We start from the raw sequence: 15,123 nt of genomic DNA, 5'->3' as shown, positions 1-15,123 counted from the left end.
GTCCTTTATTGCCAGAATCTGTTCCAGCTCTACTCCCGTCCATTATCGCCAGAATCTGTTCTGATTATATTTCTAGTTTTGTGAGCACCATATCCGTGCTCGTGTTTTTTCCACCAAAGTGGTCTTCTAACTTTCTCTCCACATCAACCGGGTAAGCCGTGAAACATTGTTCAATCACTCACCACATACCTCGCGGTGTTACAGGATATTAAACAACTACCTCGTCTGGCGTCTGGCCCACAAGTACGTGCAGGACCTGTCGTGGGACTACATCCACGCCAACAGGGAGTTCTACGTCGACATGACGGGCGAGGCCGAGTTCTTGGGGACGTGGCGTTACTGCATTGGCATCGTGGACAGGGACATGGGCGAGGCTATGAGCGCGCTGTTCGTCAAGGATCACTTCTCTGATGCCAACAAGGATAAGGTGAGCTAACAGCTGCGTATTTGCTGAGACATCAGTTCTTCTAATTATGGGGGCACGGGTGGCCCAGTCGTCTAAAGCGCCGCGAATCGTTGTGAAGAGTTGCGTCATTTAGGCACGCCAGAAACCTATGACTGTGGGTTCGACTCCCGGTTTGCCCTGACTATGTTTCTAGGTTTGTCAGCACCATACCCGTGCTCATGGGTTTCACCGAAGTGGTAAACGTCTGAGACCTGCATCACTTCGGGCTTTCCTCCCACATCAAGCTGACACACCATGATATAACTGGAATACTGTTAAAAGCGGCGTTAAACCCAACTCACTCACTCACTCTTCTGATAAGATAAGTTGTTCTTGAACCTCACTGTCCTTTCATGGTAACAAATGTTCACGGTCCTCGCTACCCTTCTGATATACTGTGTATAACGTACATGAAAACAACCTTATATAAGTGTTGACACATTTCTGTTCTCTGAATAAAAACGATCATATATAATTGTTCGTCGGATATATAACATATGTTCAAATTAAATGTCGTATGTTTTTAGTCGGCCGAGATCGTTAACTATTTGAGGACTGCGCTCGTAGACTCTCTGACGTCAAACCAGTGGATGGACGAAAACACACGCAACATTGCCAAGAAAAAGGTACTGGTCGGCTGGACAGGGGATCTGTGTCTGGGTGTCTGATTGTCTGTGTCTGGGTGTCTGTGTCTGGATGTCTGATTATCTGTGTCTGGGTGTCTGTGTCTGGATGTCTGATTGTCTGTATGTCTGTGTCTGTATGTCTGTGTCTGGATGTCTGATTGTCTGTGTCTGGGTGTCTGATTGTCTGTGTCTGGGTGTCTGTGTCTGGATGTCTGTGTCTGGGTGTCTGATTGTCTGTGTCTGGATGTCTGATTGTCTGTGTCTGGATGTCTGTGTCTGGGTGTCTGATTGTCCGTGTCTGGATGTCTGATTGTCTGTGTCTGGGTGTCTCTGTCTGTGTCTGAATGTCTGACTATCTGCGTCTGGGTGTCTCATTGTCTGTGTCTGGATGTCTGATTATACACAAGCACCACAAACACACACACGCACGCACGCGCGCACACACACACAGACAGACACACACACAAGCATGCACGCACGCACACACAGACACAGACACACACAGACAGACACACACACGCACACACACAGACAGACAGAGAGAGACACGCACGCACACACACACAGACAGAGACACACACACACACAGACAGACATACACACACACAGACAGACAGAGAGAGACACACACACACACGCACACACACAGAGACAGACAGACAGACAGACACACACACACACGAGCATGGTGTAAAGGGGCAAGATGGTGTGGGTAATATTCCAACGTCTTCTTCCAGATCACAGACTCGATCTACAAGATGGGGTACCCCGACTACATGATGTCGGACGACAAACTGGACCAGATGTACATGGCAGTAAGTGTTGGAGGCAGCCATTCAAGCAGTAGTGGGAATACGTACATGTACACAAACTGCCATTTGATTACCTCCTGTCACAACCTCTGGCAAAACCTGCTGACAGAACGCTGTCGGCACACACACATGGGCCGCATTGACTCTTGAATACTGGCGATATGCAATATGTTCTGACTTCAATAAATCTTGTCATTATATTCATGAGCTCTCGTTTCAAGACGTTGAAATTGAAAACCCACTGGGTACAGGTATGTCTCGTAACATTTGGAAACGTTCGTACACAGTATGTTACAAAGATAAGTGTTGAAACGTTCGTACACAGTATGTTATAAAGATAAGTGTTGAAACGTTCGTACACAGTATGTTACAAAGATAAGTGTTGAAACGTTCGTACACAGTATGTTATAAAGATAAGTGTTGAAACGTTCGTACACAGTATGTTACAAAGATAAGTGTTGAAACGTTCGTACACAGTATGTTACAAAGATAAGTGTTGAAACGTTCGTACACAGTATGTTACAAAGATAAGTGTTGAAACGTTCGTACACAGTATGTTACAAAGATAAGTGTTGAAACGTTCGTACACAGTATGTTACAAAGATAAGTGTTGAAACGTTCGTACACAGTATGTTACAAAGATAAGTGTTGAAACGTTCGTACACAGTATGTTACAAAGATAAGTGTTGAAACGTTCGTACACAGTATGTTACAAAGATAAGTGTTGAAACGTTCGTACACAGTATGTTACAAAGATAAGTGTTGAAACGTTCGTACACAGTATGTTTCAAAGATAAGTGCTCTTACTTACGTCCTACTTCGCAGTGCAGAGATGTCTTTTCAGCCGTGATCGCAGGTTGGAATTTCGGTTCGCCATGATTATGTTCATATGTTTGTCAGCATTATACCAGAGCTTTTCTTCAGACTTTTCGGGGCGGTCGGGAAGGCTAGTGGTTGAAGACCCGGGTTTGATTCCCGACATGGGTACAATGTGTGAAGCCAATTCCTGGTGTCCCCCGCCGTGATATTGCTGGAATATTGCTAAAAGCGGCGTAAAACCATACTCACTGACTCACTCACTTCAGGCTTTTCGCCGACATCGTGCTGCCACGCCGTGATCTGACTGAAACACTGTTAACTGCGGCGTGATACAACACTCACTCACTATGTTTAATACATGCGCCCAGCGTGCTAAGCGGCATGTGTCTGTTTTAGTTGAAGATAGACAGATACGACTACTTCGCAAACCGCATGAGCATGAACAAGTTCTACAAGATAGACTGGAACCGGCGTCTGAAGCACGGCACCGACACGACGGAGTGGACGTACAACACCTACTCCGTCATCGCGGAGTACTACAACCCGTGGAAAGAAATGATAGTTCCGGCCGGGCTTCTGCAGTGGCCGCTTTACGACCATAAGCTTCCGCATTACATGAATTTTGGTGCTTTGGGAACTATCCTAGGGCATAATCTTATTCACGCCGTGGACCAGACAGGTAAGGTTATATTACGATCGCGTTAGAAGTGTCCGACATTGATTTCCAGCAAAACGTGTCTTGTTAAATTATATCACACAAATTCGCATCACAAAATTGTTTAACAACCCCTGCAGATCTACTTGAATCCATCCCAGCAGAAATACGGTCCAAAATAGTTCTAATCATATAAATTTATTGATAAACGAAAATATCATAATAATGATGATGATATTGGCTATATCCCGTTACATATTGTTCAATGTTCTGTGTGTTCAACTAAGAAACGTGCCGTTGTTTCAGGGCTTACTGGGGTCAGAAGAACGTCAGACCGCAAATATACTTACCTGACTTTAACACCATATAACTCGTCCAGAACACACCAAACTTGTAGGGAGAATTTGTTTAAAGAAAAAAACTAATTAGAAAGGCTGTTGGTGCAAGTCTTTAAATGACATTTAGAAGTGATACAAATAAGGAAGAGAATTTATTGATGTCAACTTCTTCATTAGGAGGAACACAACGTTTCGGAGTATATAGTATTACTTATTCCTTCATCAGGTGAATGAATGCTATAAAGCAGAGAACATATATATTTTCTCGTAAGAACAACAAAAGTAATAAGATAACATAGGTGGAAACTTAACAAGGGAAGCCAACAGATGATTGGCGCTGATAGGTGATTAGCAATGGACAAATGGGAGCCAACAGTTAACAGTTAATTGGCGGTGATTAGTGGATGTTCCGATTTTAATCTAAAACAATGATATTATGTGCATCTAAAACATCACAACAGCGCGATATACAATTAAACCCATGGTCACAGTTTCTACGTTCGGTGAGTATGCATTGTTTAAATAAATTTAAAGTCGTTTGGTTCATAAATTTTGAACACATGATTTCTCTCCAGGCGCTCAGTACAAGATAGACGGCAGCCATTTTGGAGACTGGTGGACCAATAGCACGAAGAAATCCTACATCCGGGTTCGCCAATGTGTGATTGATGCTTACGCCAACAGGACCATGGGGCCGTTCACGTTGACAGTTGCAGCAACCGACCCCATCGCGGTATGTCAGAATATAGTATACCCCCGGTAATCCGGAATCCTTGATCTCTGGACGATTACTATTGGGATTATTTATATGAAGTATTAAACGTCAAGGTCATTGAAGAATCAGTCTAGATTATCTGTCGGAATATTCCATTGCGCGCAAAAAGGCAGAGTAGTGATGAGATTTATAAAAAAGGATAACGTATAATTAGTGATGCCACCAGGTGTTCTCTCGAAAATAGCAACTTACTCCTGGTCTGCCGGTAGAACATGCCGCACACAATTTGCAGACATGGAAGTGTTTGTTGCCTACCCAGCAGTGCCGCTCCCACGCGACGACAGCCTGTAAACAATCGAATCTGGACCAGACAATCCAATGATGGACCAGACAATCCAGTGATAGCGAGTGCGCGTTAACTGTTTGTGTTTAAACTTAAATCGATATCTCAACCCTGAAGTACAAGGAAAGGAAACACTAAGGAAATATTTTCGTTTTGCAAAACCGTTGGGAGAGGGCGGTGTGTTTGCGTGCGTGCGTGCGTGCGTGCGTGCGTGCGTGCGTGTGTATGTGAGTGTGTGTGTATGTGCGTGTGTGTGTATGTGCGTGTGTGTGTATGTGTGTATGTATATGTGTGTGTAGAAAGGGGGGAGGCGCTGGTTTGGGGACTCAGAGACTTCTCTTCAAAAGAGATATCCGCCCAGTTTAAGTAAATATAAAACTAACGCCACATTACCCCATTATCATGATTCGTTAATCCGGGGAGGATTTCACTTAGAACTGTACCCCCGCATTAACGGACTCCCTACTCAATGTCCTTGGTTTGTCAGCCCCAGACCCCTGGTCGTGGATTTCACCGCTGTAGCAAACGTGTAAACGAACACCGCTGTGAACTTTCCTCCCCAGCTGGGCTGACACTCCGTCACATAACTGAAGACGTAAATCTGTACCTACGTAATTAATGATTAATAGACCTGTGTTCGTATAGTGCAGATTGAGGTGATGTCCTTGTAATCTCCCTGTCTCCCCGTTCAGTTGCTTCATGACAGCGTGTGACGTCAGAGAGGACGCTGTAAATACAGATATAAAAGTTTATATAACTAATGTGTAAGAATAATGTGTCACTCTAACTGTCCTACCTACAGGGCATGACTGTTTATGGGCATGAATGCTAATTGATATATTAACATACACCAGAGCCTCAGCAGTTTCGTGTAGCGTCGCCCTGTACGTAACATGTAGCATCGCCCTGTAGTAACATGTAGTATTTCCCTGTACGTAACATGTAGCATTTCCCTGTACGTAACCGATTGCATTTCCCTGTACGTTACATGTAGCATTACCCTGTACGTAACATGTAGCATTTCCCTGTACGTAACCGATTGCATTTCCCTGTACGTAACATGTAGCATCGCCCTGTACGTGACATGTAGCATTTCCCTGTACGTAACATGTAGCATTTCCCTGTACGTTACATGTAGCATTTCCCTGTACGTAACATGTAGCATTTCCCTGTACGTTACATGTAGCATTTCCCTGTACGTAACATGTAGCATTACCCTGTACGTAACATGTAGCATTACCCTGTACGTAACATGTAGCATTTCCCTGTACGTAACATGTAGCATTACCCTGTACGTAACATGTAGCATTTCCCTGTACGTAACATGTAGCATTTCCCTGTACGTAACATGTAGCATTTCCCTGTACGTAACCGATTGCATTTCCCTGTACGTAACATGTAGCATCGCCCTGTACGTGACATGTAGCATTTCCCTGTACGTAACATGTAGCATTTCCCTGTACGTTACATGTAGCATTTCCCTGTACGTAACATGTAGCATTTCCCTGTACGTTACATGTAGCATTACCCTGTACGTAACATGTAGCATTACCCTGTACGTAACATGTAGCATTTCCCTGTACGTAACATGTAGCATTACCCTGTACGTAACATGTAGCATTTCCCTGTACGTAACATGTAGCATTTCCCTGTACGTAACATGTAGCATTTCCCTGTACGTAACCGATTGCATTTCCCTGTACGTAACATGTAGCATCGCCCTGTACGTGACATGTAGCATTTCCCTGTACGTAACATGTAGCATTTCCCTGTACGTTACATGTAGCATTTCCCTGTACGTAACATGTAGCATTTCCCTGTACGTTACATGTAGCATTACCCTGTACGTAACATGTAGCATTACCCTGTACGTAACATGTAGCATTACCCTGTACGTAACATGTAGCATTACCCTGTACGTAACATGTAGCATTTCCCTGTACGTAACATGTAGCATTTCCCTGTACGTAACATGTAGCATCGCCCTGTACGTAACATGTAGCATTTCACTGTACGTAACCGATTGCATTTCCCTGTACGTTACATGTAGCATTACCCTGTACGTAACATGTAGCATTTCCCTGTACGTTACATGTAGCATTACCCTGTACGTAACATGTAGCATTTCCATGTACGTTACATGTAGCATTTCCCTGTACGTAACATGTAGCATTTCCCTGTACGTTACATGTAGCATTACCCTGTACGTAACATGTAGCATTTCCCTGTACGTTACATGTAGCATTACCCTGTACGTAACATGTAGCATTACCCTGTACGTAACATGTAGCATTACCCTGTACGTAACATGTAGCATTTCCCTGTACGTAACATGTAGCATTTCCCTGTACGTAACATGTAGCATTTCACTGTACGTAACCGATTGCATTTCCCTGTACGTTACATGTAGCATTACCCTGTACGTAACATGTAGCATTTCCCTGTACGTAACATGTAGCATTTCCCTGTACGTAACATGTAGCATTTCCCTGTACGTTACATGTAGCATTACCCTGTACGTAACATGTAGCATTTCCCTGTACGTTACATGTAGCATTACCCTGTACGTAACATGTAGCATTTCCATGTACGTTACATGTAGCATTTCCCTGTACGTAACATGTAGCATTTCCCTGTACGTAACATATAGCATCGCCCAGTACGTGACATGTAGCATCGCCCTGTACGTGACATGTAGCATTTCCCTGTACGTGACATGTAGCATTTCACTGTACGTAACCGATTGCATTTGCCTGTACGTAACATGTACGTCATAAATCTGGGATTCGAACCTAAGGTGAGAGAAAGAAGTGTAATATACTGTGAAAGTAAAGGAGAAATACTGCAGCCCTCGGCCACGTGTCCAACCAACAGCTGTAGGTGGGATACCTCAGTGGCGATAAACATCGCCGGAATGGTGTTGACGGAGCAGGCAATAAATTCCTGCAGATGAGGTACAAGGCCTGTGTGAACACACTTTTGATAAGCCCCATGACAGCTGCCCCCCCCCCCCCCCCCCTATACCCCACGCCAGGCAACTACTAGTATATTGTCTACTCCATCACAAACCCACAAAGGATCCAACAACGATAACAACAATAAGAACTTGACGGACGATCAGTAACCGTTATTTTATGAACATAGTTAATATATTTTTTTATAAAGTTGAATATCAGTAACACCTATATATAGTCGACCATCAGTTAACGAGGTTGCCGTGTTTAAACTATTCGGTATTTTTATGTGTTTCCCCAATCTACACACAACACTTACTTCAAATACCATGCCTGACATAGATAGTTCGTGAAGACATCGCTTGTATTATGTTTCCGACATGGTCACGGCTATTGCTGCTTCTTCATCCGATAACAAATACCGGTCTGCCCTCACGTGACCAGAACATCGAGATGCCATGAACAGACGCAGAAATGTAATGAAGAAATTGGCATTGATCTGTCATCGCTATTGAGTTATTCGCGCGTGCTGTATTGTGATTAAAATGAGCCTGGGCAGATCACACATTGAGAACTACCAAGACATTCATCTCCATGCCTTCCCGTTTCACCATCGTTTAAAACCTTTCAAGGTCGGGTTTGGTGTTTTGTTAACGACAGGTGTTAAGAAACATGATATCACCGTTGACCGTACATGCCGCGAGGTGGGCTCTGATACCAGGTCGTCCTCTCGCTGTGACCAACGCCACCTCAGCGTGGGGAATCCACGAAGGATACATTCCTTTCATTCTGTATTCAAATATATTCTCGCGACATCCAGGTATGATATGGGGACTTCACCTGTCAGAGTGGAGCATGATTTATTCACCTGCACGTTGAAGAATAAACCGTCACTCTCCACCCATACTCGACATGCTCTTACACGAACCAGGTGTAACGAACCCGCTCTGCAGGTTAATGAAAACTCAGTAACCACTAGATACAAGAATACTTACCTGTTTATATCATTTATAACACACACACACACACACACACACACACACACACAAATGTTTATCGTCGTGTGCAGTAACAAGCGTTGGCCAAAGTATGTTAGGGATTATACTATTATTTCGTTCGTTACGCAACAATTATTGTCTATATTTCCTTGGGGGACATGCGGCATAGAACGCTTTACACATGCTTGCATTAGAGCCGTTGTCTTATTTAGTTACATGAGTATATAACCTCCTGCTGAAGGTATGGGCCACTTGCTAACGTCATCTCCGCTATGTCGCAGGCTGCTTGCTTTGAACATCATAGACTTATTTTACGATGACGTTTAATCAGTGATGTTTCTGTGTAAACTACATATGCTTTTATCTGCTGCAGGTGCCCGTTGACGCCCCAGGGTACGCCCCCGAGGCCCTTGCTGAGACAAGCGGCGTCAGACTGGCGTACAAGGTAAGACCTGGTTTAATGCCATTTCGTGTTTAATAAATGAACTTTTTCTTTAAAAAAACGGCCGTAATTGTTTTAAACAGTACCAGGGATACTGCAATTTTGTGAATGTTATAATTTGTTGCATTCATATGCCACACTGACATGTGACGTGTTCACCTTCCAGGCTTTCAAGGCATGGGAGAAGGCTAACAAGGTGGAGAGAACGGCACCAGGCGCAGCCAGGAGTAACGACCAGATGTTCTTTGTAGCATACGCACAGGTAGGTGTCCCCAACATACAGAGAGGTGTCCCCAACATACAGGGGGATGTCCCCAACATACAGGTAGGTGTCCCCAGCATACAGAGAGATGTCCCCAGCATACAGGGAGGTGTCCCCAACATACAGAGAGATGTCCCCAACATACAGGGAGGTGTCCCCAACATACAGAGAGATGTCCCTAGCATACAGGGAGGTGTCCCCAACATACAGAGAGATGTCCCCAACATACAGGGGGGTGTCCCCAACACACAGGGAGGTGTCCCCAACATACAGAGAGGTGTCCCCAACATACAGGGAGGTGTCCCTAACATACAGGGAGGTGTCCCAACATACAGAGAGATGTCCCCAACATACAGGGGGGTGTCCCCAACATACAGGGAGGTTTCCGAAAATATACAGAGAGATGTCCCCAATATACAGGGAGGTTTCCCAAACATACAGGGAGGTGTCCCCAACATACAGAGAGGTGCCCCCAACTTACAGGGAGGTGTCCCTAACATACAGGGAGGTTTCCCAAACATACAGGGAGGTGTCCCTAACATACAGGGAGGTTTCCCAAACATACAGGGAGGTGTCCCCAACATACAGGGAGGTGTCCCCAACATACAGAGAGGTGTCCCCAACATACAGGGGGTGTCCCCAACATACAGGAAGGTGTCCCCAACATACAGGGAGGTGTCCCTAACATACAGGGAGGTGTCCCCAACATACAGGGAGGTGTCCCTAACATACAGGAAGGTGTCCCCAACATACAGAGAGGTGTCCCCAACATACAGGGGGTGTCCCCAACATACAGGGAGGTGTCCCCAACATACAGGGAGGTGTCCCCAACATACAGGGAGGTGTCCCCAACATAAAGGGAGGTGTCCCTAACATACAGGGAGTTTTCCCCAACATACAGGGAGGTGTCCCCAACATACAGGGAGGTGTCCCTAACATACAGGGAGGTGTTCCTAACATACAGAGAGGTGTCCCCAACACACAGGGAGGTGTCCCCAACATACAGAGAGGTGTCCCCAACATACAGGGAGGTGTCCCTAACATACAGGGAGGTGTCCCAACATACAGAGAGATGTCCCCAACATACAGGGGGGTGTCCCCAACATACAGGGAGGTTTCCGAAAATATACAGAGAGATGTCCCCAATATACAGGGAGGTTTCCCAAACATACAGGGAGGTGTCCCCAACATACAGAGAGGTGCCCCCAACTTACAGGGAGGTGTCCCTAACATACAGGGAGGTTTCCCAAACATACAGGGAGGTGTCCCTAACATACAGGGAGGTTTCCCAAACATACAGGGAGGTGTCCCCAACATACAGGGAGGTGTCCCCAACATACAGAGAGGTGTCCCCAACATACAGGGGGTGTCCCCAACATACAGGAAGGTGTCCCCAACATACAGGGAGGTGTCCCTAACATACAGGGAGGTGTCCCCAACATACAGGGAGGTGTCCCTAACATACAGGGAGGTGTCCCCAACATACAGAGAGGTGTCCCCAACATACAGGGGGTGTCCCCAACATACAGGGAGGTGTCCCCAACATACAGGGAGGTGTCCCCAACATACAGGGAGGTGTCCCCAACATAGAGGGAGGTGTCCCTAACATACAGGGAGTTTTCCCCAACATACAGGGAGGTGTCCCCAACATACAGGGAGGTGTCCCTAACATACAGGGAGGTGTCCCTAACATACAGAGAGGTGTCCCCAACATACAGGGAGGTGTCCCTAACATACAGAGAGGTGTCCCCAACATACAGGGAGGTGTCCCCAACAAACAGGGAGGTTTCCCCAACATACAGGGAGGTGTCCCCAACATACAGAGAGGTGTCCCCAACATACAGGGAGGTGTCCCCAACATACAGGGGGTTGTCCCTAACATACAGAGAGGTGTCCCCAACATACAGGGAGGTGTCCCCAACATACAGGGAGGTGTCCCCAACATACAGAGAGATGTCCCCAACATACAGGGAGGTGTCCCCAACATACAGGGAGGTGTCCCCAACATACAGGGAGGTGTCCCCAACATACAGGGAGGTGTCCCCAACATACAGGGAGGTGTCCCCAACATACAGGGAGGTGTCCCCAAGATACAGGGAGGTGTCCCCAACATACAGGGAGGTGTCACCAACATACAGGGAGGTGTCCCTAACATACAGGGAGGTGTCCCCAACATACAGGGGGGTGTCCCCAACATACAGGGGGTGTCCCCAACATACAGAGAGGTGTCCCTAACATACAGGAGGTGTCCCCAACATACAGAGAGGTGTCCCCAACATACAGGGAGGTGTCCCCAACATACAGGAGTGTCCCCAACATACAGGGAGGTGCCCCCAACATACAGGGAGGTGTCCCTAACATACAGGGAGGTTTCCCAAACATACAGGGAGGTGTCCCCAACATACAGGGAGGTGTCCCCAACATACAGAGAGGTGTCCCCAACATACAAGGGGTGTCCCCAACATACAGGAAGGTGTCCCCAACATACAGGGAGGTGTCCCTAACCTACAGGGAGGTGTCCCCAACATACAGGGAGGTGTCCCTAACATACAGGGAGGTGTCCCCAACATACAGAGAGGTGTCCCCAACATACAGGGGGTGTCCCCAACATACAGGGAGGTGTCCCCAACATACAGGGAGGTGTCCCTAACATACAGGGAGGTGTCCCTAACATAAAGGGAGGTGTCCCTAACATACAGGGAGTTTTCCCCAACATACAGGGAGGTGTCCCCAACATACAGGGAGGTGTCCCTAACATACAGAGAGGTGTCCCCAACATACAGGGAGGTGTCCCCAACATACAGGGAGGTTTCCCCAACATACAGGGAGGTGTCCCCAACATACAGAGAGGTGTCCCCAACATACAGGGAGGTGTCCCCAACATACAGGGAGGTGTCCCCAACATACAGAGAGGTGTCCCCAACATACAGGGAGGTGTCCCCAACATACAGGGAGGTGTCCCCAACATACAGAGAGATGTCTCCAACATACAGGGAGGTGTCCCCAATATACAGGGAGGTGTCCCCAACATACAGAGAGGTGTCCCCAACATACAGGGAGGTGTCCCCAACATACAGGGAGGTGTCCCCAACATACAGAGAGGTGTCCCCAACATACAGAGAGGTGTCCCCAACATAAAGGGAGGTGTCCCCAAGATACAGGGAGGTGTCCCCAACATACAGAGAGGTGTCCCCAACATACAGGGAGGTGTCCCCAACATACAGGGAGGTGTCACCAACATACAGGGAGGTGTCCCCAACATACAGGGGGTGTCCCCAACATACAGAGAGGTGTCCCCAACATACAGGGAGGTGTCCCTAACATACAGGGAGGTGTCCCCAACATACAGGGGGGTGTCCCCAACATACAGGGAGGTGTCCCCAACATACAGGGGGTGTCCCCAACATACAGAGAGGTGTCCCCAACATACAGGAGGTGTCCCCAACATACAGAGAGGTGTCCCCAACATACAGGGAGGTGTCCCCAACATACAGGAGGTGTCCCCAACATACAGGGAGGTGCCCCCAATATACAGGGAGGTGTCCCTAACATACAGGGGGTGTCCCTAACATACAGGGAGGTGTCCTCAACATACAGGGAGGTGTCCCCAACCTACAGAAAGGTGTCCCCAACAAAAAGGGAGGTGTCCCCAACATACAGGGGGGTGTCCCCAACATACAGAAAGGTGTCCCCAACATACAGGGAGGTGTCCCTAACATACAGGGGGTGTCCCTAACATACAGGGAGGTGTCCTCAACATACAGGGAGGTGTCCCCAACATACAGAGAGGTGTCCCCAACATACAGGAGGTGTCCCCAACATACAGAGAGGTGTCCCCAACATACAGGGAGGTGTCCCCAACATACAGGGAGGTGCCCCCAACATACAGGGAGGTGCCCCCAACATACAGGGAGGTGTACCCAACATACAGGGGGGTGTCCCAAACATACAGGGAGGTGTCCCCAACATACAGGGAGGTGTCCCCAACATACAGAGAGATGTCCCCAACATACAGAGAGGTGTCCCCAACACACAGGGAGGTGCCCCCAACATACAGGGGGTGTCCCAAACAAACAGGGAGGTGTCCCCAACATACAGGGAGGTGTCCCCAACATACAGGGAGGTGTCCCTAACATACAGAGAGGTGTCCCCAACATACAGGGAGGTGTCCCCAACATACAGGGAGGTTTCCCCAACATACAGGGAGGTGTCCCCAACATACAGAGAGGTGTCCCCAACATACAGGGAGGTGTCCCCAACATACAGGGAGGTGTCCCCAACATACAGAGAGGTGTCCCCAACATACAGGGAGGTGTCCCCAACATACAGGGAGGTGTCCCCAACATACAGAGAGATGTCTCCAACATACAGGGAGGTGTCCCCAATATACAGGGAGGTGTCCCCAACATACAGAGAGGTGTCCCCAACATACAGGGAGGTGTCCCCAACATACAGGGAGGTGTCCCCAACATACAGAGAGGTGTCCCCAACATACAGAGAGGTGTCCCCAACATAAAGGGAGGTGTCCCCAAGATACAGGGAGGTGTCCCCAACATACAGAGAGGTGTCCCCAACATACAGGGAGGTGTCCCCAACATACAGGGAGGTGTCACCAACATACAGGGAGGTGTCCCCAACATACAGGGGGTGTCCCCAACATACAGAGAGGTGTCCCCAACATACAGGGAGGTGTCCCTAACATACAGGGAGGTGTCCCCAACATACAGGGGGGTGTCCCCAACATACAGGGAGGTGTCCCCAACATACAGGGGGTGTCCCCAACATACAGAGAGGTGTCCCCAACATACAGGAGGTGTCCCCAACATACAGAGAGGTGTCCCCAACATACAGGGAGGTGTCCCCAACATACAGGAGGTGTCCCCAACATACAGGGAGGTGCCCCCAATATACAGGGAGGTGTCCCTAACATACAGGGGGTGTCCCTAACATACAGGGAGGTGTCCTCAACATACAGGGAGGTGTCCCCAACCTACAGAAAGGTGTCCCCAACAAAAAGGGAGGTGTCCCCAACATACAGGGGGGTGTCCCCAACATACAGAAAGGTGTCCCCAACATACAGGGAGGTGTCCCTAACATACAGGGGGTGTCCCTAACATACAGGGAGGTGTCCTCAACATACAGGGAGGTGTCCCCAACATACAGAGAGGTGTCCCCAACATACAGGAGGTGTCCCCAACATACAGAGAGGTGTCCCCAACATACAGGGAGGTGTCCCCAACATACAGGGAGGTGCCCCCAACATACAGGGAGGTGCCCCCAACATACAGGGAGGTGTACCCAACATACAGGGGGGTGTCCCAAACATACAGGGAGGTGTCCCCAACATACAGGGAGGTGTCCCCAACATACAGAGAGATGTCCCCAACATACAGAGAGGTGTCCCCAACACACAGGGAGGTGCCCCCAACATACAGGGGGTGTCCCAAACAAACAGGGAGGTGTCCCCAACATACAGGGAGGTGTCCCCAACATACAGGGAGGTGTCCCCAACATACAGGGAGGTGCCCCCAACATACAGGGGGTGTCCCAAACATACAGGGAGGTGTCCCCAACATACAGGGAGGTGTCCCCAACATACAGGGAGGTGTCCCCAACATACAGAGAGATGTCCCCAACATACAGGGAGGTGCCCCCAACATACAGGGGGTGTCCCAAACATACAGGGAGGTGTCCCCAACATACAGGGAGGTGTC

At 47.9% G+C, this 15,123-nt stretch overlaps 1 protein-coding gene across 1 annotated transcript in view; it reads left to right on the top strand.

The window, feature by feature from the left end:
* The window catches only part of LOC124116837 (endothelin-converting enzyme 1-like), a 42,055-nt gene that overhangs the window by 23,443 nt on the left and 3,489 nt on the right, over positions 1–15,123 (top strand). The window contains exons 6-12 of the mRNA XM_048385808.1: positions 205–427; positions 973–1,071; positions 1,809–1,886; positions 3,099–3,381; positions 4,271–4,428; positions 9,079–9,150; positions 9,314–9,409. Of these exons, the coding sequence (XP_048241765.1) occupies positions 205–427; positions 973–1,071; positions 1,809–1,886; positions 3,099–3,381; positions 4,271–4,428; positions 9,079–9,150; positions 9,314–9,409 (1,009 nt within the window). The remainder of the gene's footprint in view (positions 1–204; positions 428–972; positions 1,072–1,808; positions 1,887–3,098; positions 3,382–4,270; positions 4,429–9,078; positions 9,151–9,313; positions 9,410–15,123) is intronic.

This window comes from Haliotis rufescens, unplaced genomic scaffold, assembly GCF_023055435.1.
Source record: "Haliotis rufescens isolate VD_foot unplaced genomic scaffold, xgHalRufe1.0.p SCAF_6, whole genome shotgun sequence".
Taxonomy (NCBI): domain Eukaryota; kingdom Metazoa; phylum Mollusca; class Gastropoda; order Lepetellida; family Haliotidae; genus Haliotis; species Haliotis rufescens.
Note: the sequence above shows the minus strand (reverse complement) of the source record. Positions and strands in the feature narration are given on the sequence as shown.